The sequence below is a fragment of the Argentina anserina genome, chromosome 1 (genome assembly GCF_933775445.1).
Source record: "Argentina anserina chromosome 1, drPotAnse1.1, whole genome shotgun sequence".
Classification (NCBI taxonomy): Eukaryota; Viridiplantae; Streptophyta; class Magnoliopsida; order Rosales; family Rosaceae; genus Argentina; species Argentina anserina.
The window spans coordinates 11,366,022-11,390,152 of record NC_065872.1 but is presented as its reverse complement, the minus strand read 5'-3'; the positions used below and the strand labels follow the sequence as shown (position 1 = coordinate 11,390,152).

At 40.4% G+C, this 24,131-nt stretch overlaps 3 protein-coding genes across 3 annotated transcripts; 1 reads left to right on the top strand and 2 right to left on the bottom strand.

The window, feature by feature from the left end:
- Nucleotides 1–801: 801 nt before the first annotated feature.
- Nucleotides 802–1,654, bottom strand: LOC126801823 (classical arabinogalactan protein 4-like). Its single transcript, XM_050529289.1, has 2 exons — nt 1,603–1,654; nt 802–1,226 (listed from the first exon to the last, which is right to left on the bottom strand). The coding sequence occupies exons 1-2, from the start codon at nt 1,652–1,654 to the stop codon at nt 802–804; spliced, it is 477 nt and encodes a 158-aa protein (XP_050385246.1).
- A 7,063-nt stretch (nt 1,655–8,717) lies between these two features.
- Nucleotides 8,718–11,876, top strand: LOC126804997 (GLABRA2 expression modulator). The gene is made up of 4 exons (XM_050532083.1): nt 8,718–9,163; nt 9,239–9,340; nt 9,594–9,865; nt 11,513–11,876. The coding sequence occupies exons 1-4, from the start codon at nt 8,860–8,862 to the stop codon at nt 11,696–11,698; spliced, it is 864 nt and encodes a 287-aa protein (XP_050388040.1). The 5' UTR covers nt 8,718–8,859; the 3' UTR covers nt 11,699–11,876.
- Nucleotides 11,877–18,700: 6,824 nt separating this feature from the next.
- Nucleotides 18,701–23,898, bottom strand: LOC126801817 (uncharacterized). Its single transcript, XM_050529283.1, has 7 exons — nt 22,963–23,898; nt 22,620–22,862; nt 20,943–21,018; nt 20,546–20,880; nt 19,428–20,494; nt 18,944–19,038; nt 18,701–18,849 (listed from the first exon to the last, which is right to left on the bottom strand). Exons 1-7 carry the CDS (start codon nt 23,896–23,898, stop codon nt 18,701–18,703), a joined length of 2,901 nt encoding a protein of 966 aa, XP_050385240.1.
- Between the last annotated feature and the right edge of the window lie 233 nt (nt 23,899–24,131).

Below are 24,131 nucleotides of genomic sequence, written 5' to 3'. Positions count from 1 at the left end.
CATCAAGGAATTGAAAGTGAACATTGTACACTGATCATTTACCTAAACAACGAAAGTTCGGATATAAAATTAGGTTGTTGCATTCACCATATTTATCATGTAGAGAAAAAAGAACAGATGCTTTAAACTTTGTCAAAAGCAGTGGTACCAAACTGAAGAAAATGAAGGCTACATTTTCCCTTCAATCTGTCCTCTTTGGAAATTCAATTGAAACAAAGGAGATTTTTTTTTCAAAGTGAGAAAATATTCGAGATCTAAACCTGATGAACTTCTTATTTTCGGTCACATTCTGAGTTTATTGTGTCACATTCCAATATTACGTATCTCTGATGAAAGAAAAAGAGTTTTTTTTTCCAATGTCACATTCTAAATAAAAATGATTCATTTATTCAAACTAGAGCCTTCAAAAGTCACAGTATAAAGATTAGAACGGGAGAACGAAACCAACATCAAAACTTGAGAAGCTCATCAGGAAAAAGAATGGCAAACTATTTTATTATTCAAACTATACGATTTACATCAGACGACTCAACTCTACAAATGGTGGGTGTGCTCGTGTCCGACTCCTCTCCGAAACAAATGAATCACCGAAATAATTAACACTAATCATCATCATCTCAAATCCCACCATAAGTCAAACCTCAAACATATAGAATGAACAAAAATAACAACAGCAAATTAAAACATCAATTAAAGAAACAGCGACAAATTAATGAAAAAAAAGGGTGAATAGATCTCATCCTTCCGTCAAAGTCCAGATCCGATCGACGACCGACCACCACGTGTACGAAAGAACGAAATCTAGGCCAACACGACGGCGAAGAAGCACCCGACCAAAGCGGTTCCAGCAACAGCTGCCCACCCACGTGGAACGTACGCGCCGCTGGGAACGTCAGACGCCGGCTCGGCTGCGGGTCCCTCTGGTGCGGCTGCGATGGGTGAAGGTGGCGATGAGGTTGGTGAAGACTCAGGTGTGGCTGCAATAGTAGGAGAGGTGGGTGCTGGTGAGGGTGTAACTACACTGGGTGCAGGTGCGGCGGTGGTGGGTGCCGGGGCCGGTGTGGCTGTGGGTGGTGAGGTGGTGGGAGCGGCGGTGGGTGCGAGCTTGGGTGCTGCTGCGGGTGACTGAGCCAAACACGAGGTGGCCAACAGACCCAAGATCACGAACACTTGAATTCTGAGGTAACCCATCTTCTTCTTCCTCTTCTTCTGAAAATGGAGAGGTTCTGAAACAGAGAAGAAAGAAAACAGAGAGAAGATGAAGAGGGTTTGGGAGTGAGTGAGGGAGGGTTTCAAAAGGAGAGGAGAATATAAAAGGGCTGGGAGAAAGTGGAGGGACAATGCTTAGGATTTTCAATAATGCTGGAACAGATAGATATATTATATATATATATACCCAACACACTGTTACATAATTTACATGTTCATATGCATAGAAACTTAAACTAATACGTAATTGCCTGATACAGATGATTAAGCCAGCGAGAGGCGGTGAGAATAATCGGTCAGACTTATCGCCTACGGCGGGAACCACCAGACGTGAGAGTCCAGGATCCGACGCGTGTCCAATCGAGTTTCTAAGGTAATTAGGGTTTTGGTAACCTGGCACATGCATGGTGAGTGAAATGTCTCTTTCGACCATGGAGTGGGGCATTTGCGGAATCGGCGGAATATAAAATGTTGGGGACCTTATTGGAAATATAATATATGTATTTAGGGGGGAGCTTAGCATTTGACAGACTGGAAGTGGCAATCCCTTTTTCAACAACTACAAGAGTGGTCGGTGTATGTTTACGGGAATGACCCTTTAATCGTTTTCGTATGTGACCTTCCGTCGTCGTTGTCGATTTCTTTAATTTACTGTATCGACTAAATGTGGCTCTGTCATTGCCATTACGTTAAGCGTTTACGTACAGTAATAAAGTTTGAATATTTTTGGTATGGATGTATTGCGTTTATACTTGTACCCAAAGTTGAATCGTTCTAGTTGAAAATCAAATGTCGTTTTCGGATCGGAAATGTAACAATTGTGTAGCGCACCTAGCTTGTTGTGGTTGTTTATTAGCATAGATGAAGCATCCCTACAATTAGATGAGTGTCGATGCAATTTGGACTTAATAGATGAAAATATCATACCAAATGTACTTCAAATGGTACACATTGCTAATTTTGTAAAAGAGTAAATGCGTTCGTGCATGGTGATCCTATTTTGGGTGTAGACGTATATTAAAAATTGAAATTTATATTCTTAACATATATTTCTGTTTTAGTTGGAATCAAAGGGTGATCGATCGAGTTCACTGCTACATCTGTAATTAAGTACTAATTATGACCGTAACAATAAGTCTTATCAGCCACAGTTAAGATGCCATCACATGCATGAAATTACTGTTGCTCGGGTGAAGAGACACTTTTGTTAGATCCCCATTAGGTGTATTGTTTAGTTCTGTGTCATTAGCCGTTGTGTGAGATTAGATATTTTGGGGAGGAGAGATGATGAGTTTATTAATAATGAGGTTACCGTTGCAAATGGAAAAGTGGAAAACAACTAACATGTTCTAATGTTCATTTCAAGTTTTCAACCAACAGAACTTAAAAAATTTCATCGGCTTACAAATTTTAATTGTCGTATTGTCGTCCTTTGACTATTCGATGGAAAATTGGCTGAAGAGTTAGACGCGCAAACGTTGCTGCAGTTGGAATAAAGACGGCAATAGGCGTAGGGTCATGGAATCGAAATATTATATATATACTTAATTTTAATTACGTCTATATACCTGTTTTAATTTTTGTTAGAAAATAATGAGTATTCATTGTCCTCATACCTGTTGGGAGTCCGTTTCTCATACATGTCCTAATACCCATTAATGATATTTTGTTATATCATATAAAAATTTATATGAAGTATAGAAAAACGTAAAAATCTAAAATGAAAACTAGATATCATGATGAAATTAGTTTTTTTTTTATATTAGTCCAACTTAAACCAATACAAATCTAATTAAAAATAAAATAATAACTGTAAAAAGTTTTTATTTACATCAATATTAATTAATTATATAATATTGAAACATATATAATATATATATTTTTTTTTTCTTATTTGGTGGGGATGAGGATGAGGATCAAAATACTATCTCCGCCCGTTACCCGATTCCATATTTTGAATATAGGGGATCCTCATACCCGTTCCCTGTTTTTACCCATTACACAGCCCCATTAGGGTTGAATACCCGTGAATACCCTACCCGATGCATAATATTGTCACCCTAAGTTGAAAACAGTCAATCAAGTATTAGTTGTGCATGTTCAGATTTTTAACAAAGCACCTCCTATACATCTTCCGTCGTTTTGGATATCTCAACACGCTTTTTTCTGTCTTGTAGGTATACACTTCATGAGTAATTATTATGTGTACCTAGAGCACCACGTGACACTGTCATGTGGTGTATACAACCAATTATATTATTCTATGGTGTGATAAGCATCATTTGGTGAAAAAGAAAAAGATTATTTAGATACTAGTAACTAGTTAAAAACAAACACAGTAAAAAATAGATTAATATCATTAAATAACGTAGACTATGTACCGGGTACGTATAATAATTTTTCTACACTTCATAAAAATAGCAAAATACATTATGATCTGTTGAATCAGTCATGGGAATGATTTTTTCTCATATGACGTATTTTTATTTGTATTATCACAGAACAATTGTTCTACGATCACAAGAGTTGAACTCCGAATTTCCCTTGCACGTGAATTATTAAAATAAATAACTGTGACACTACTACCTTGTTAACAGGTTTAGTGAAATAATAAAATATGATAATGGAGTCTAATTTTAGAGGGAATAGAAAACGTCAACATATCACCGGAGGGGGTTGTGATGTATCCGGCCGGTGACTCACCAGCTTTCACGCGCTCATGTAACACCTCATTCTATCATGAACCAGCACCAATTAGCTAATGATAGTTGTATTGGATCGTTTAATAGGAACATTAGTGGAATTGATTTGGTTTTATTTTACTTGTTTGGTGTGTCATGCTTAGTTTATTAGTAACTTGCACACATGTATACATAATACATGTTTGTATGATGAGCATAGGAGCTGGCAGGAGCTGGCGAAAGAGATGGTTTCATGTGCACCACTACATGATTCAATGATTGATTGTTGGTAAGAAGATAGTTCTATCTTTTTTTTTTTTTTTTGAAAAAGAAGATCGAGATAATGGCTGTGAATATTGATCAGGGATCGATATATGATCTGTTTGTGTTCCTGAGAAATAGTCCAATAGGCCAGCATAAAAGAGAACAGAGAGTCTATTCCACACACCGCTAGAGTATGGGCACTGTCAAAATCTAACAGAGCGTGCAAATCACGCGTCGTTTGCAGACCCACCTACAGAGCAAACCACGCGAAGCCCTTCTTCCTCTCTGCTTAGTCTCTTTCTCTGTGATCAAATCAGAACCCGAAAACCATAAGCTAATTTGTGTTCTTACAACATCAAACATGGAGAAACCGATTGGAGATTTAAACCCAAAACTTCGAACCCGATTTGGGATTCAAACCCAAATATCAAAGAAATTCCATTTCAAAGATAGATCAATATGGAATGAATTTAATGCAATATGCATCAATAGTGAGATCGGAGAATCAAATCTCCTTTTGTAATTGAAAATCTATGAACCATCTTTTGAATTTGAAACTCGTCAAGCAAATCTGGAAAGAGACTATAAAACTGGGTTTTAGGGGATAAAGTGAGAAAAAAACACGAGGAGAACCACTCAGATCAATCATATAATATGATTCACATTCATCCAACTCCATACAACAAAACCACAAAAGACCATAATCACTGATTCACCATTCAACAACATCCAGCTCTCTACATTTTTTTTATCTCATGTTAGTCTCTCGGTCTCTCCATTAAATCCCTCCATTAATGGTCATTGCCTTTTGTCTCCAGTCTCCGCCTTGAATAAAGAGACGCAATTCTTCTCCTTCTCACTCGCCTAGTAACAAAGACCTAACGAGAAACAAACGCCCAACTAAAAGAACAAATCCACGTGTTAGAATGTACGGTTGAGATTGGCCGGTGTTGGTACTCGTGGGTGTATACAATCCGCTTCCAAGAGAACATTCCAAACTGGTTTTTGGTTGAGATATTCTTTTCAAACGATAACCTCCAAAAACAATGACAGACTCTGACCTTTTCATTTAGTCATGATTGGACTCCTAAACAGGGATTTTGGAATCAGTAGTACCCCCTCCTGCTTCCACTAAGAACCGTTCTAAACTATGGTCTGTATAATTTTTTGGTATTGGTAAGCACATGGTTTCGATCCGGTCTAATCTACTTACTATGCTCGATATAGGCTCACTTAAAAAGTGAGGTAAATAGATTAAAATGTTCTAGAATAAATAGAATTAGTCTCTTTATTTCATTGATAATCTCATTTTATATAGAATTAGAATTAATAGATTTAAATAGTAATACAATAATAATTAATACTACATAATTACTGATTGACCCGTTACGTCGGTTAACCGTCATTAACTCATTCTGTCAGTTACTTTAACAAATGCACTAGCGTTTTTCCTTCAACATAAAATGAATTGTTCAATATTACTTATGGACTATCACAACTTCTTACCTGTTTATGGAGAATGGCATAATGGTATGGAATGAGCTATTATGACTTCTTTTTTTACATTATTGAAACCCTAGTAGTTACTTAAAAAGAAATAATGTTAAGAGGTGATAATATGAATGTACAAGAGACGAAAAGAAATGTACAATCAGAGGCAAGGGAAACCTTTTAATTTAATTTAATTATTTTATTTTATTTTTTAGAAAGAAGGCCTCCTTTTAGGTCACCCTACTTACACAAAAGAAACTTTAGGTCACCTATATGGCTATATATGTTACCGATAACGTTAACTCATTCCAATCAAGTGTGTAACGAAGCTTGATAGTCAAGTGTGAATGTTTCTTTTGTCACCATCCCTGACGTCCCAGAGTAATCAAAGTCACTTATCTCCAGTAGTGCTATTAGTCAGATAATCTACGGTATCTACCAAAGCCTAGAGAAATCATCACCTCGAGCTCAACCACGATTACACATTTACACAAACAACAACCGAATGCCAACAAATAAATGTAATCACACAATTCATCACATCATACAGAAAAGGAATCTGAGGTTTCCTGAGCTAGCTGGTAGCTGGTGACACAAATTAAAACTAACAGGCTAGAATGCTATCGCTTCAAGAAAGTTTTTTCAGTACTAATATTTCTATAGATTTATCTGTATAGTTGTGAATTCAACAATCTTCTTTTTTTGAAATAACCAAGTTGCATGGTAAGCTTTAATTAGTCGCATATAAGTCCATTACTGCAATATAGGACCTCACAAGAACAGCTTACCTTCATCGCCAAAACCCGGAGATCTAAGTTGCATTCTTCTTGTCAACTAGTTCTAACAATATGCGTATGTATATCGAGTTAATAAAAAAAGTACGTATATAGAAGATATACATTGAAGCTTTTTGTTTTCTTCTCTTTAGGTTTATAGCGTATCAGTAATCCCTGTTCTTTGGCTAATGGTATAGTATATTATATACCATAATATACTATAATTTGATTTGCTTCCATTCAACAAAATTATGGTACTATAATTTGATTTGCTTCCATTCAACAATTTTCAGAAGGACAGCCTGAGAAAATGTTGATGGTAGAGACACACTGCGTGCCTCCGTATTGGATATAATTATATATGATTTAGCTAGATTTGGAGGATTTAATTTGTTTGATTCTCTTTAACTGTAATGCAATCTGATTGAAAGCAACTGTATGATGGGGTGATGGCTGCTTTCTTAATCAAAAATATTTGGAGACCAATTTCTTTCCGAAATTTCATACTAATAGTTGGAACAGTATCGATATTTCTCATAACTTCGTATATAATTTTTTTTTCATTGAAGCAAGATTCGAGTCGAAAGACTTGTAGTAACAGATGGGAGAGTCATTCGTTAATTGAACTGAATATATATGTTTAAGCTTTTTGCATAGCCAAATTTGTTGAAACAGAATGAGCCGCTGATCGTTCGATAGATGCATGGAATATATGCTTGTTTAGTGTTTGTTTTTTTTCTTTTTTTGAGAAGTGTTTGTTTAGTGTATGAACAAATGCCAAGTCGTTCTATTTAAGACTCGTCATCCATAAGTCTCTCTGTAAATGAGAGCGACCGGCAATTGTGTCTTGTTATTTCTCTCATTTTGTTCTAAAAATTTATACAGTAGAGAAAGTTTAGAATAAAGTTGGAGAAAAAGTTGAGGATTGAGTAAGCAAGTGCATGTGTATAAAGCTTCCTAAATTGCACTTTCATATGTCATGATCAAAATAATTTAAAGAAAGTTCAATTTTTCGTTTCAAAAGATGAAGACAAAAGCTCATTTGGATTAACAAACTTGGGCATATGGATTTCATCAAGTGGTTGGGCAGAATTTACAAGTGAACACAAGAAAGAAAAGAATAGCAGCTTCCCATTACTTTGTGACTATTATTCTTTTCCAAAAATAAATTAACTAGGAAAATTAAGAGATTGAATTCGAGACCTTTTTCAAATTTTATGTTATATAAGCAGATCGATTATCTACTGAACTCGATGATAGTTGATTGTTCTCATGCAGCTAACGCCTCACGTATCCATTAAGCAACCTACATCGGAGCACAACATTCAACAAACGGAAATACAATTTTCTTATGATGAGTTAGTCAACTGACAGAATTAACCAGAGCGGTCGATTCAATAATCGATTCTTGTTAAAACCACTATATTTCATGCATCGAATTATGCAATGGAGATACGCAGCGCAAATCCTTACTACATCCAAACAAAAAGTCCGATGTAAGGATGACATATATCACCTAAAAAAGGACGGAATATGCCACTCGAACAGTCGGATCCTACCCTGCACTGTCCCTAGGAAAACAAATTTTATAAAAGATCCTTTCACTCCCTCTCGGTTCTCAAGCTTTGAATTAGGGGTGGGCATGGGACGGAATGGAACGGGACGGGGCTCATCCCACGTCCCGTCCCATTATTTTGAATCGGGACGGGACGATGATTTTTAATAATGCATCACACTCGGGATTAATCTCGGTTGGGACGGGATGAGATCAAGACAAATCACACCTTCATATGAAGTTAAATAAAAACCTATGTTTTTACTTTTTCATTAATAAAGTAACATTCAATAATGAAATTTTAACAAAAAAATACATATTATGTTTAAAATATTATAATTTACCATTATTATTTGAGTTGATATAATTTGAGAGTTATTAAGAAGATAAATTAGTTTCATTTTGATACAAATATATAAGAATTTTTAAGTTTTTATTAAAGGTGGGACATGACGAAGCGGGATAGAAATTATTCGTCCCACGTTTCATCCCAATATTATGAAACGGGACGGGATCGGGACGGGACGAACGTTTTTAGACCTCCGTCCCATCCCGTCCCTATGAATTTCGGGACGAGATCGGGATTTCCGTTTTTTATGCCCACCCATACTTTGAATTGTTATATGGGAAATCACATTGTGGGCCGATTCAAAGTTTGACCCAAAGCCCAAACGAGGCCCAAAACAAAAGCAGTTAATAGCGGGAAAATTAACGCTAGAAAAGAGAGAGATGAAGATGAATCCCCATATGCCAAGTAAAGCACCACCACCACCGCGCTTCTCGCTATTCCCTTCTTTCTCTTCCACCCCTCTCCAATTTCCCTCACTCCAATTCACCACAACCCCCCAAAACTAACCTAAAGGCCACGCGCCGCCACCACCACATGGACTCCCCCAAGATCACCGACAAGCCGCAGCTTCCGAGCAAGACTCAGGACCCGAATCCCAAGCCCGCCGCCGATGCGCAGAACGGGGACAAAAACTGGGCCAGCTTCTTCATGGAGCCGTCGGAGTCTCCGCCGCAGCCTCAGCCGGATCCGGCCGCCAAGAGATCGGTCCACTGGAGCCCCGAGCTCGTCACGCAGTCCAGCTCCAACAATACCAGCTACGCCTCCTCCGATTCGTACCAGCGATCCGGCGCTTTCTCCGGTCAGTCTCCGGCGTTGACCCCCGCTTTCTCGTTGAAAGGTATGCGTCTACGTATTTGGCGTTCGTATATTTTTGGCGTACGTGTACGTATTTATGAGTATTGGTTTTGATCAGATTCGGTGGACACTGTACGGAGTGTATTCGGGAGATGGAGAAGTGCGGTGGGGGAAGCCACCAAGAAGGCTGAGGATCTCGCCGGAAACACGTGGCAGCACTGTGAGTTCCGGCGTGCTTTTCTTTCATTTCTCGTATTGAAGGGTGTTTGCCTTAGATAGAATGATTGGCCACTGGTTAATCGATTTCGCAGAGTTAGGATTATTTGATCACTTCCTGTGCAAAAGATTGGTCTATATATGAAATGAAGCTGTTCGCATTCGTACATTATGCATTTTGTTCATTATAATGGTAAAGATATCATGGTTGTGTTGGAGGAAGCATCTGATGACTCCTTTTATGTGTTTTAAAATAGTTAAGACAAGCCCTAGCTTTGCTGATGCTGCGATGGGAAGAATTGCGCAAGGAACAAAGGTTCTAGCGGAAGGTGGTTACGAGAAGATCTTTCGATCAACCTTCGAGACAACTCCTGAGGAGCAGCTTCAGAATTCATTTGCGTGTTACTTGTCTACGTCAGCAGGTCCGGTTATGGGAGTTCTGTATGCATCTTCTGCAAAGATTTCTTATTGTAGTGATAATCCCATATCCTACCAGGCTGATAACCAAACTCAATGGAGTTATTATAAGGTTAGATTTCTCGTGAATTTACTGTTGTGTGTTTTCAATAAATTTCCACTATGGAATTGCAATGAATCTTCAACTGATGCCTAATTGCATGATTTTGTACCTGCATTATTATTGTACTAAAAACTGATCGAGTCAAAGAGTCAGGATATGCAACACATTCATCTTTCTTCCAATTGAATGGTTACTATTCGTTTTCTATTAGTTAGGGTACATAAAGTTTGGCAGTGATAGGACTACAACACGCGATATTGGCATGCATAGTTATCATTTTTCTTTTGGGGAGGCTGACTGAACGTTTGATCGATAATGTTATATGTTGCTACATCTCAAGTGTTATATATGGGAAGAGAAGAGATTGTGTTATACTCATTTCTCCTGTGTACTGCATGATTGTTCATTGATTGGAATTTTGTTTACACAACTCTTTCAGACTCATTGCCAAAAAGTAACTTTGTGACTCAAAAACTAGTTTTAGGATACATTTTGGGTTTGTTATTTTTTTTTATCATAATTTGTTGAACAAATAGCAACCATGAGTACAAGACACTAGTTGGTTGTGAAGTCTGTGCCCATACTCGAAGATTATTTTAATTTTTTTTCTCTTAGTCCGTGGTACTATTCTGATTACTATTAACAAATCTAATTTCCAAACAAGGAACGGGGCCTAAAATGATACAGTGATGCACCATATAGTTGAGAGTTGAGACTCAACAGTTTTTGAGCTGCTCAATAATGACAAGTTTTCTTTCCTTTTTCAACCTCATGTTTTCATCATGGGGTTAATCTCGTGTTAAAATTTGATGGGCTTGTACAGCTTCAGTCTGGCTATTTTTGGTGCTTGATCAACTTTCTTTTCTTCCTTAAAAGATGAGACCAGTGTCAATCTTGAGGGAGGAGCATACAGTTTGCTAGATCAAGTGCATGAAAAAAAGAATTTCTTAAATTTATACGTGAAAGTGAAAATTTGAAATTTGTTTTTCTTTTTGGATCTAGGACTTCGAGTTTGATGTTTTGTCCTTTGTATACTTATTCGTTATTTTCATTGGATTTGTGATTTTCATTGGATTTGTGATTTTCATTGGATTTGTGATTTGTATTACTACTGAATCTTGTTGAAAGTTCTGGACAGGCTTACTTGTGAGTCTCTTGGCATTAAAATCAGTACTTTGGGAAAATTTTGTTCTGAAATACTTTTTTTCCTTTGGTATGGAAAATGTAAATCTCCACTTTGCACATCATATTGGAAGTTTCAGTGTATGGGTAGGCTGACTGAACGTTTGATTGATAATGATTATGAAGCTTGCTGTACTCTTCTTTATCTTCCTGTCATAGATGGGGCTTCTTGACGATAATAGGTTAGAAATGTAGCACAAGGCCGCTGGTCATTCCTCAATCATATTGATATACTTGAAGAATAACTTTTGAGAATAACATTGGCATCCTTTAGATGCTGATCGTTAATTTCAATTAGCATTGTGTTGAATGTGTTCTATTACCCTATTTGCATAAATTTACCGACATTGTATTCTACCTCAGAGGGTTCTTTGGCTTATCAAATTACACTGACATTAATTTCTATTTATTCTTTCTATTTGTGGTTTCAGATTTTGGCTTTGACTTGTTTCCTTATAATCTCCATATTGATAGGTGGTTATACCTCTACATCAGTTGAAAGCAGTCAATCCTTCATCAAGCAGATCCAATCCTGCCGAAAAGTACATACAGGTTATCTCAGTTGATAACCATGAGTTTTGGTTCATGGGCTTCTTGAATTATGATGCTGCTGTGGAATGCCTAAATGGAGCTCTTCAAGCCCGGAGCTTAGCTGTGTGAATTTTTTTGTTGCGGCAGACATTTCCCGCGGGGCTTATAAGATGTTATGTAACTTTTAACTTTATAGGTTAAATTCTTTTACAATTCTCATTCGACATTTGAAAAAGTATGTAATTCTTTGAAAGTGATCAACAGTCATTTTAGAAGCTCAATATGGTATATACACAAGGATTCAGACCTATCGCTTTGAGTACATATTGCTGTTGCATATACACAAAGTTGTGTATTGTACAATGTACATGGTCTCTTGTACAGAAAAATTGATGCCTTCACCATCAGCCTACAAAGGGCACTGGTGCAGGTAACTCTATAATCGTTGCTCTTCAAGAGCGAGGTCGCCAAGAACAAACTTATTTTTGCCGGACTGAGAAAGTGAGAAACCCTGTGGGCCTCTTCGCAGCGGTGAAGCTGCAGGCAGCACCTGCCTGTCTCATCCCTCATTTCTGATTCCACAAATCCAAGTTTGATCTCCTAATTATTGGCTATATAATGTTTATAATCAAAGTATCTACGAATGACAACTAATGGCAACTGTTTATAAACATGCTTAGACAGTAGACACATAGATTAGAGTCATTAGACTGATTAGACAGACACATAATGCACGCGCAACCGCCCAATTGTCTATTTCGTGGGATTTCATGACTTTAATACGATCTTAAAGTGAGGTTAGCAATCAAATTATGCACTAGACAAATTAGAAGTCTTGGCATGTCTACCTCACTGACCTCACTTTAGCTGTTAAAGTGAGAAATGGGTGCCATAAGCTTCTGAAACTTAACTTCTGCACGGGCATGAAATATGGTCGAACTATTATCAATTTCTCATGGCAATCACAAGTCACAACCCTTTACTCAAAGTATGCAATTCTACTATTAAATGATGTGTTCTTCTATGAAAATCTTTTCTCATCCGTCATCAGTGATCCGTCTTTATCACGTTTTTGTAAGAAAAATCTAATTCTCTACTTAATTACGCCTGCCCCTCAATTTAATCAAAAACTAAGAAAGCCAATGTCGGTGGCCATACTTATGAGCCATGTAGGCAATCATGGGCATTTGTTTTTGCCACTTTCCAAGTCTTGGCCACTACTCGATGACCTTGTGTTTGTACTGTTTCTTGACTAATAAGGCTAAAGGTACCCACTATAATTGGTTACTGATGTGATCTTACTCGTTATTAATCTTTCCCTAACTCAAGATAGATTAGAATATACATTACGAACCTGTTGAAGACTCTTGATCGCGAGGTAAAATGTATTCTTTTTCTTCTTATTCATTTTCATTGTGAAAGAACGGGAACAATTTCTGGCTTTGTTGAGTGATCTTTTGAATGGCCTGTCAATACATGACCGAATGTAAATGGTTAAAATTGGTTCTAAGAGTGTTAATGTTGACTTAACTGCGTAACCTAAACTTAAACAATATCACCTAAACATGTTATAAATGGATAAATTTGTTCTAAGTTTGCGGCTACAATATTATAGGTTTCTTCCTCTTCTCTGAATTTGTAACCTTCATTGGAACACCATAATTTGAAACCAAAAATTATTTTGACTAGTTTTCTTCTTGACATAATACATCATGAAGTTACCAATTGTCCCCTGCCAGTTGCTCCAATCTGAAAAAATAATAATAATAAAAACTTAATCTCAATCTTAACTTCAGTTTGAAACAAGCTTCTAAGCTCAAAACTATATGCTCGCTCCAACTATTAAATCAACTTTTTATTAACAGTTCATCAAACACACAAGTAAACCACTAATTATCTTTTGGCAAATAAATACACAACTAAGCATTGATACTATGCCTTTACCAATGGGACTGTTCGAGCTGGGAAAACGAATCTTCCTCAGAGAACAAACAGCAAGCCCCGGTGTCGAATCCTAGACGGTTCGACCCTTCGTTCTCTGTTGTTGTTGGCGTGCCAGTACCTTTGAGTTAGGTACAACTGTTGCTTTGTTTAACAATGACCGCGCTCCACGAACTCTCTTCTTCTCAAACGATTGCTCCGCAGTTGCTGATAAACCGCTGAAGTTCGAATGACCTATACACAACCGGAGTTACTAGGTACATTTCACTCCACCTCAAGTAGATGACCGATCTTACTTTTGACCGCTTGGGGAAAAGCAGAGCTTATATTGTGTCGTTAATAGCAGAACTCTCTCGCGAATGGAATTTGCTGACTAGTGCAGACTTTTGGGTTTGCTAGAAGCTAGGCTAGCGACTCGATGGACTTGACTCGAATTGCCGAAGTTAATCGGACTTATTGCTACATGCAGCGCGAGGCGTGCATCTGGGTAGCTCCGCTCCGATAGGAGACTTGGTTGCCGAAGCGAATTGCACTTTTACTCCGTTAGGAGATTTTGACTATGCGGTTGCGCGATAGTTTGTTTGACGTTGCGTGTGTTATTCTGTGCATTCAACCCCTTTATATAGAGAACACAACTTGTTCTTTCTTGTGAATCAAGTCTTCAGAACCTCCTAGTTGATTTAGATTCACCTTCCTTCATCAACTCTGATTCTATACCGCGACAGTCCCCTAAATCTATTCCAATACGGCAGGTAATCTTGCTTTGTGATATACTTTCCCCAAATATCCGGTCCACGAGCCTAAGTAGTCTAGATAAGACCGGAGTATTATTTTAGGCCCAAACATTGCCCCCCAGGCCTTGAAATTGAAGACCCCGCGAAATTGAAAAGGGTTAGAAGAAAACCCCAAACTGTTATCTTTTAAAAAATAATCTGAAACGCTTTATGTTCCCCCGTTACCAACTGACGCGCGCCTTCACCCCAAACCACTACAACCTTTCGAGCAGAAGTATGCGAGAAACACTTACTGTCTCAGAAACTCAAACCAGTTCCAATCGAGCAAACGCGACTCTTCCCTGAACCTGTCAGTTTCAATTTCAAAAACCCCTTCAGTTCCTATATAAATCGCGTTGACGAACCCAACGAATCCATCCAACCCGATTGCTTTATCATCAGAAAATCCAGAAAGCCCTCTTTTGAAAGTCTTACTCTCTGACAACAATGGCCCCAAAACCCAACCAACGTGATGCCCAAGCAGGTGCAAGACCACTTCGCGATTATCCAAACAACGAACCCACCAATCGCACCACCATCGGAGCGATTGATGACAACACTATGTACTTGGGCCCATCTCTTGTTGGAATCCCAGAGCACATCGACGCCGACTACCACCACCACTCGCGAACTCCTCCACTTGCTTTTAGGAACACCCCGACCACCTTCAGGGGATGGCAAGTGCACAGTCATCACAATACCCCTGTCGGAGCATGGCCCAAAGTTTCTGAAGCCATGCAGATATGGTATGAAGGTCGCCGCCTGATCGATCGCGACATTTGGCACGCGGCAAGAATCTTGGAAAGTATCGACCTTTCCTTCAAACTGACTCAAGTTGGAGGCAACAGATGTGCCATCATGACTGCTGCTTGTTTCTGGAATTCCGCAAGTAATACCTTCGACTTTCAATTTGGTCGAATGGGTATATCTTTGCTAGACATATATGGTATCGTAGGTCTTCCAGTTGGCACCAGGCCCTATAGAGATCAGGATTATATTTATGCTGAGTGCTCGGTCACCGCCACTCGCAACGTTGGTATCTATCAGTCGTATGGCTCCTGGGTTTCCAGTTTTGATCGCAACCATACTGCCAATGCTGGAATCGCCTTCTTGGAATTTTGGCTAACCAAGTTCCTGTTCTGCTCCAATTCTAAGAAGATGAATGGGCACCACCTGCAGCTCGCGACCCTTCTCTACAATGGCCACATTGTGGGTCTAGCGCAAATAGTTCTGGCAGAACTCTACCGTATGTTGCGTGCGCTTACCCTGGAACCCCTCAATTATCATAAGCTTTCAAGGCCTATGTGGATTCTAGACCTCTGGATCCAGGTTTACTTTGTACAACTGCGAAATGAAAACGCAAAGGACTTCTGTCTCACATAAGTATTGGGAAAAGCATTTGTTGGCTTGGAGCCCAACTTTTCTCTTCGCTACGCAGCATGCTTCGAGTATTTCTACACCCTGGATGCCTCAGTTCTTGACTCTGCGCAACTGCTCCTAGACCGCACTCACCCTAATGCCATCCGAGGCTGCTTCTTAACCCTCAAACGCTATGATGAAGACAGTCGGCATTTGTTTGAACAGGCTGTATCAATGGCGGACTTACCCCGACATCCCTGCAACGGAGTAGAACTCTATGCCCCCCATCTATTCGCGAGGCAGTTAGGAATGATTCAAATGGTTCCATTCCCTCTAATTGAGAGTCTGAACCTGTTTTCCTCCTGGCAACGCCCCTTGGTCCCCGTTACCGACACCAATCCTGGGCACCAGCCCTCATCTCAGTTGCAACCCATTCCCCTTCATGTACTAGCAAGTGGGAGTATCATTCACTGCTTTCGCGTCGACAAAGCTTATCCTCAATGGTGGAAGAGGATCAACTCTGGCCAGTGGGAGAAACGCTCGCGAGTCATTTTTCAATACATCTTCCAGACGGGGCTTAGGAGATACTTGCAGGAGAACCCTGAGGTTCCTGGGGATGAGGAGTTGCTGCGAACAACTATTCCAAACGCTGTCAGACTCGTTCCTTCAAGGGTAAAATCCTAACGCCTCTTCGAACTCCTATAGTTCTTGTTCCAACACTGATTACAAACCACTAACTGGTTCATGTTGCAGGTTTTCGAGAACACAGCTGGTGCTTCCTCCTCTCAAGGCCATAAACGAGGGAGAACAACCTCTAACCCTGATAACGACAAGGATGATCCTGATGCCATAGACTTCAATCCTGTAAGTCCTCACCCCTATTATGGTTTTCTTACAAGGTGTTAAACGTTCGTCACTAACCCATATCTGTGACCTTCAGCTGACCCAGCGGAGAAGAATAGCTGCCCCAGGCACCTCTGCCCCGCTCGCGATTGCTGCAACACCGCGGGAAACACCCAACCAGGTCAACCCTGAACCAGTGACTAGGCCTAGCAACCCAGAGACAACAATTGAGGTAAAAAGAACACTCTATTTGTTCCAACTGGCGATACATCTATGAACCACTCTGACTGATTCTTATATGATTTGTAGGTTCGCGAGGACCTAACTTCACCACCTCTGTCTACCCCTCACGCTGCAGCCATAACGATGGAAGACGCCGTAAGTAGTCAAACACGCTATTGCCCCCCAAAGCAACACTTTGTTGTTTGCTGAGATGTAGCTTCTTTTAACCTATGTTGATCGTTTGTGGATTGTTGATATCCTTCATGGTCTTTAACACAGGTCCACGTTGGTGCTCAATCACCTACCATAGAAATCGCGACTGCTATCCAACCAACTGTGGCCGAGAACCAAGAACCCATTCAAGCCACTCCCCCTATTATGGTGGCGAGCACTCAAACCTTGGAGTCGTAAATGTCAATCATCCCCGCGGCGGTACTCTCCCACTCCTCTTCAACTCAAATTCTGGAGAATGAGGTAGGAGATGAAGAAGGTGTGACCAGCTCTCATCAAGAAGATGAAGATGTGGAGCATCCCTTCGCGACTGCGTCCCCAGGAAGCCCTAATGTTACACCGCAACCTCTTCCAGGAAACGATACTCCCTCTTCCCATTCTGATGGGGTAACACCCTTAACTACTTCCTGGTTTCTACGTTTTTGCTCCTCTTTGTAAACACTTTACTATTTTATTAATTGTTCTTTACTCTCTGTAGGTTGTGGCTATCGCGACTACTTCCAACCTGCCCATTGTGACCACTGTTGGAACCTCTAGACCTACACCCGCTGTTGATCCATCCGGGAATTATCCTAGTCCCTCTTTGGAAGCTCTTCTAGATGATATGCTGGGTCCGGCCAGCCCCTTAATGTCTCTAGAATCTCAAAAACTTGTCCACGCCCGGGCACAACTTGCGGAACTGTCTTCTGAAGACCTGACTGATCCAGCTCGTCTGGCTAAGGTAAAAGATGCCCTTCGCTACCTTAAGCTAAACTCACCTGATCCCAGCCTAGTCGCGAATGCTGAACAGGCACTGAACACCATGCTGGGCCTCATAGCAGAATGCCGCACCTTGAGGAACCAATCTCAGAATCTGTCACAACACAATGCTGATGCCAGAAAATTTATCACGCAACGCCCTGCTCAACTTAAGACCAAGCTCCATCATGCCAAGACCAGCCGTGCGCAACAGATCAGTGCATTGCGGCAACAACTAGCGGAGCTTGAAGCTGAACAAGCTAGAGAGCTCAAGGCTGTGGAGGAAGAGATAAAAAGTATTGTGCCCCAAATACAAGAGCGCAAAAGGCAACTGGCGGCTTCTGAGGCTGAAGAAAGGAGGCTCAATAAGCTGATATGCGACAAAGCTAACGACACTGGAAAGCTTCTCTTAGATATTCGCCTTGTTGGGCACAAAATGTAACTTGAATATCAGCGCATTTTAATAGTAAGAATTGCAACTGATCTCTGTCTGCTTCTCCTACTCGCATCTCCTTGACTCGTCAAAACCCAACTACAGGCCCACGACCAGAGCCCAACTCAACTCATCACCGTGTAAGTTTGCATACAAACCCTCGTAAACAGGAGCAATCAATACTGAAAACGCATAAACCGTTTCGGGTTGACCATTATTGCTGCAATAAATCTCGGGTATGATCTCCAAATCCGTATCGCTAATCTTAACCCTTGAATCCACATTTCCTCTGCTATAAAACGAAACCCTAAGGAAAGAACACACCACGCTCTCTTCCGCAGCCTCCAACCAGGTCAATTCCATTTCCTCCGTCAAAACCCCTTAGGTTTCTTAAATTTCATCCCCCAGATTTGCAAACTTAATAGCAATTTGTGAGAGCCTTATTCTACCCTCAAATGTGAGGTGGGAGTCTTATTCCACCCTCACATCCTCCCTTCTTTGTAGTTCAACACCGGGGATCTGCCCTGCATTAAGGGTTATTCCTAGTGAAGGATTACAAGTGAGAGAGGAAAAGGCAGCCCTTCCCGCGGCCTATTTAGCCTTGTTTAGTCGCCGAGCATCGGGAAGCATGCTGCCAAATTCAGGACCAGAGCCAATAGGTACAGCATGCTCGTCACGTATCTCTTTTGATACGCTACGCCAGCTGTTGTACCTCCCATGTGTAATATTCTCCAATCTCCCTTTTTTGAAGGAACATCAGGCGAATGCTAAAAATCAAGGCTCATGATCCCTCATGCTACCACCAGTTTTCCAATTGGAACTTATGTTTGGCACCAAGCTGGTGCCAATCGGGCCTCAACTGGTGCAGTTTAATCTCAAGTTTCTCGCGGTGGTGGGATGAATAGGATGCATCGCGAAGACCTTTCCACCTAACACAGATGGTATCAGAGCTTGTTAAAGCTCACCTGTAATAGTATAGATCTTGTATGAAGTTTCTGGCCACAAAGCCATATGAATAAAATACAGTTTGTTTCATAAAAACACTTGCACTGTTTTATTGCTGCGTAATCTAAAGTTACAACCAATTCTGGACCACAAATATTGGTCCAATGTATTACAAAAAGGCCGGAGCATGATTAAAAAACTCATAAAATTTCAGAAACTCGACAGTTTCAAAAACAAATTTCGGGCTCGCGAACGCACCGATAAGAACGGTCGCGACCAGCAGTAATGTCCGTGAGTCGAGAAAATTTCCTGAGTTCGCGATCGCTCTGAGTAATGACGCGGATTGGCATCCAGCATGTGTTTGAGTATAGACATAATGACGCGGTTGCTAGCCTCTGCCTGGCCATTCGCTTGGGCATAATAAGGACTAGAATGCATAAACTTTATCTCATAGCCAGCTAAGAACTTCTGGGTCCTCTCAGCCATAAAACCTGGCCCCCTATCTGCAACCAAACACTCTGGAATTCCATACCTGGTGATAATATACTTGAAGATGAAGTCCGTGATCACCTCTGAAGACGTGGTCTTGACTGGTATGGCCTCGACCCACTTGGTGAAGAAATCTGTAGCTAGTAGAATGTGCTTGTGCTGTAAGGAAGAATTGTGATGAATCTCCCCAATAAAGTCTAAAGCCCAGTCGCGACCCGGCCAAGGTTTAATGATTGGTTGCATAGGAACGTCAGGCACATGCATTTGACACTCGATGTAACCCTGTGCAAAGCTGATGCAATCCTTGAGCATGGTTGGCCAATAAAAACTATACCGGCTAATGAGCCACCGCATCTTTGGACCAGCTTGGTGAGAACCACAAGTGCCACAGTGAACCTCTCGCAAGCACCTCTTAGCCTCAGCCCCGTAGATGCATCGCAGGAACAAACCATCTTCTACTCTGCGCAATAGCTCACCGCCTCGAAGGACGTAGTTAGTAGCAAAATATCTAACCCTCTTGTCCACCGGTGCAGAAGGATAAGTGAGGTATTGGATGATCGGCTGCCGCCAATCTTCATCAATAGTGTCGATAACAGCTACCAACCATTCATTGTTAACCTCTTTCCTTGCCATAAAGGAAGGTAATGTGCATCTCTGAACCTTCAAAATCCTTTCGCTAACGCCATCCGCCAAGCAAATGCCCGTAGCTAACTGTGCGAGTTCATTGGCAGCGAAATTTCGTTCGCGAGGAATATAGTCAAGCACCACATCTACAAATTGGTCTAATAATTCCGATGCTCGTTCCCAAAAAGGGAGTAACGTAAAGTTGTTGCACTTGTAGACCCCCTTGAACTGATTAATGACTAGAAGGGAATCACCTAATACCTCTACCTCGGTGACCTCCAGATCAAGCAACAACTCCAAGCCAATGATGATGGTCTCATATTCTGCCTAATTGTTAGTGCACTTCCATTCTAGCTGAAAAGAGTAACAATATCTGACGCCAGAAGGATTAACCAATGCAACACCCACTCCGGACAAATGATCAGTGCTGATACCATCGAAGTACAGAACCCAAGGCTGAGTGTGAACAAAGGAAAAAACCACGTTCTGGTCGTCAATGTCCTCCATAATAGGATGATGCAACAAGAAGTCGGACACTGCCTGTCCTGTGAGCGCCTTTAAGGGTGTATATTGTAAAGAAAACTCTGATAACGCCAAGATCCACTTACCAATCCGACCCCTAAGCATAGGTTTGGTAAGCATACACTTTACTAAATCACTCTGCGCCACCACCACTGTAGTGAAGGACAACATGTAATGGCGGAGCTTAGTACCTGCGAAGTACAAAGCTAAACATAACCTCTCAATTGGCGAGTATCTAGTTTCAGCGTCTAACAAGGTTCGGCTGAAGTAATAAACCGCATGCTCAACCTTCTTGCCTCCCTCTCCATCACCATCTTGTGCCAGGACTCCTGCAATGGAGTAAGGGGATGCTGAGATGTATAGCTTCAACGGTATTCCCGGCCATGGGTGATAGAGCGTTTTGTTAAAACGTCTATAATAAACCCTGTAAAACATCATCGTTAGTATAGAATAAGCAGGGATCGTTCTTTCCGGGGAATTGAAGGGAACTCTAAACTTTTAGTGTTAACAAATAATGGGGGGTTTGAGATTGATTATTAACTACTAAAATAAAACCTAAATTATTATTTACATGATCGACTTCTCTTTAACAAACTTAAACCAAATTTACTATTACACCACATAATTACAAGTTCGAACCTATCATGCATTCTAGTTCAACCAATTACATACTTTTTAGACACCAATACAATTAGAGCCTTAGGGGATCATCTAATCGTGCAAGATTTCAATTAACATTTAGATTGACTTAGGGCCTAATCTAAATTTGCATGCAATCGAATTCAATAACATTTAGAGTAGAAATCAAACAAGATTACATTTAAGCACCAAATCTTTGTTGGAGACATGTTTCATGTATGGCGTCACCCACCATGGTTTCACATGCAAATTTCCAGAATTTTTACCACTTTTAATCAACACAAATCGAACCTACTTAGGGCATGATTCGATTTGTGTCAATATGGTTGATGAATCTAGCACTCAAACACAATCTTAAGGAATGCATCCAAGCACTAAATTCATATGCACATATCTGAAAATTATCTAAAAGTATGAGAAAGATGATTATAACACAACAATAGAAATACAAACTCATTAATTATAGAAAACCATCAATTCGGCAAAGATCCAAAAATCCAATAAAACAATCTGAAAATTCTAAAATAAATACAAAACCAATATTTCCACATAAATAACAACTTACAATCTTCATAGACAAAGAATTGTAGATTAACACAAATAGACGAAGCCATGGAGATGAGTTGCGAGAATCACACGTTGTAGGAACCTTGGAGGTGTGTCTTCAATAGTGAAACTCGGTGGAGATGATGATAGTTTTAGGGTGGACGGCTTGGCTAATTTGTGAGGGAAATTTATGGTGGTGTTTTGGTAGAGTTTTGGCTCTTGAATGCTAATGAGAAGTGATGATATTTGAGAGGTGAAGCCATGTATATATAGAGGAAAGATGGAGGGTTTGAAATTGCTTCTTTCTTCCTATAATAATGTCATGCTTTAATCCCTTAAAACATGGAAAGTTTTATTCCCTAAAACATGCCATGTTTTATTCCCTAAAACATGCCATGTTTTATGCCTTTAATGATCATTTTCTATTTAATTGTTGCATGACTTGGCTTCATCTTTTTTTCTTTAATTATCTCTTCAATCCAATCTGAAAATAAGAAAATAAAATCATAAGTAAGAGATAATTAGTTTCAAAACCTAACAAGGATTCCTAGTCAAACTAGGACTCTAAACCAATTATGCGTTTTAACTCATGTAAGCACAAAAATGCATCCAATACCGCTCAAGACTCTTACTACGACTCAATGACTTAATAGTACAACAATAAGGGCTAAGCAAAGTACAAATTGAGGTAAAAACATGTTAAGAACGTCGCACAAAGTGCTCCTATCAACGGGGGTCTAAGAACATGTGGATGAGTAAGGTATTCCTTGATTTTGTCAAAAGCTGCCTGTTGCGCAGGTCTCCACTGAAACTCTTGATCTGCTTTAAGCTTCAGCAAATGAAAGAAGATTGCGGTTTTGCCAGGGGAATTAGAAATAAAGCGTCGAAGGAAGTTTATTTTCCCAAGCAAACTCTGAAGTTCCTTCTTGTTCCTTGGTGCCGGCGTGTCTAAAACTGCTTTCGCCTTATCTTCCGCAACCCAATACCTCTTTCATGCACTATGAAACCCAAGAAGTCTCATGCTCGAACCCCGAAAATGCATTTAGCCGGGTTCATCCTGAGCTTGTGCTTTCTCATCCCGTGAACACTGTCCGCAAATTCTCGATGTGATCTTCTTTCTTCTTAGACTTGACCACCACGTCATCGATATAGACTTCGAGAATGCCCCCCAGTACATCATGAAAAATCAGGTTCATTGCTCGCTGGTATGTAGCCCCCGCATTGGTCAAACCAAACGGCATATTGTTATATTCAAACACTCCAGTGAACCCTGGACATCGAAATGCTGTTTTGTGCCTATCCGGTTCATAAACAGGAATCTGATGGTAACCAGCTATACCATCCATAAAAGATAATAGTTCATGCCCCGCGACCGCATCGACCAACATATCTGCCACGGGCATGGGATAGACATCCTTTGGTGTCGCAGTATTCAGGTTCCTGTAGTCCACACACACGCGAATCTTGCCATTTTTCTTCCGTACCGGTACTATGTTTGACAACCACTGAGAATATTTGGCTGGTCGGATAATACCGGCTTGGAACATGTTCTGAACCTCTTTCTTGACTGTTACTGCTGTGTCTGCACTCATTCGTCGTGGACTTTGTTGTACAGGCTTGTACCCCTCCATGATGGGCAAGCGATGGTAAACCAACTCTGGTGACAAACCCGGCATATCCTCAAATTTTTCAGCAAAGCAATCGCGGAACTCATGCAACAACTCCACCAAACGTTGTCTCAGTTCCTCATCCAGGTGTTTACTTATTCCAACCTCCATGGGCTCTTCTGTAGTCCCAAGATTGATCTTCTCCACTTGATCTTTTACTTTCGGTGGAGTATCATCCAAAGCTGTTGGTGCTGGTTGAATGAACTCCTCCACTGCTTGAATTTCAGTCAAATCATCCTCAATGCATTCAACTAGTGCCACTTCCCCCAAAGCCTTATGTTCCTCTCTGTAAATAGATAAACGTTGGAGAAAGGACACATAGGCATGCTCTTGCTCCTTGGCCAGTGATGTAGTCATGGATGATTACTTTTGGCTTTCATGATGAAGCCAGGTCTATTTATGTCTGTCTTAACCTGTACTAGATCCCATCGTGTCAATTCTGTAGAAGTCACCCCAACTGGACGACCCTTAATATCGATCCCGGTAACTCCCAAAGGCCTCATGCCACCATAATAATACTCTGCATCCAGGATACAGGAAGCGACTGAGTATGGTTGATCATCAGCTCTTACTAGTTCTGCCTTGTCAGT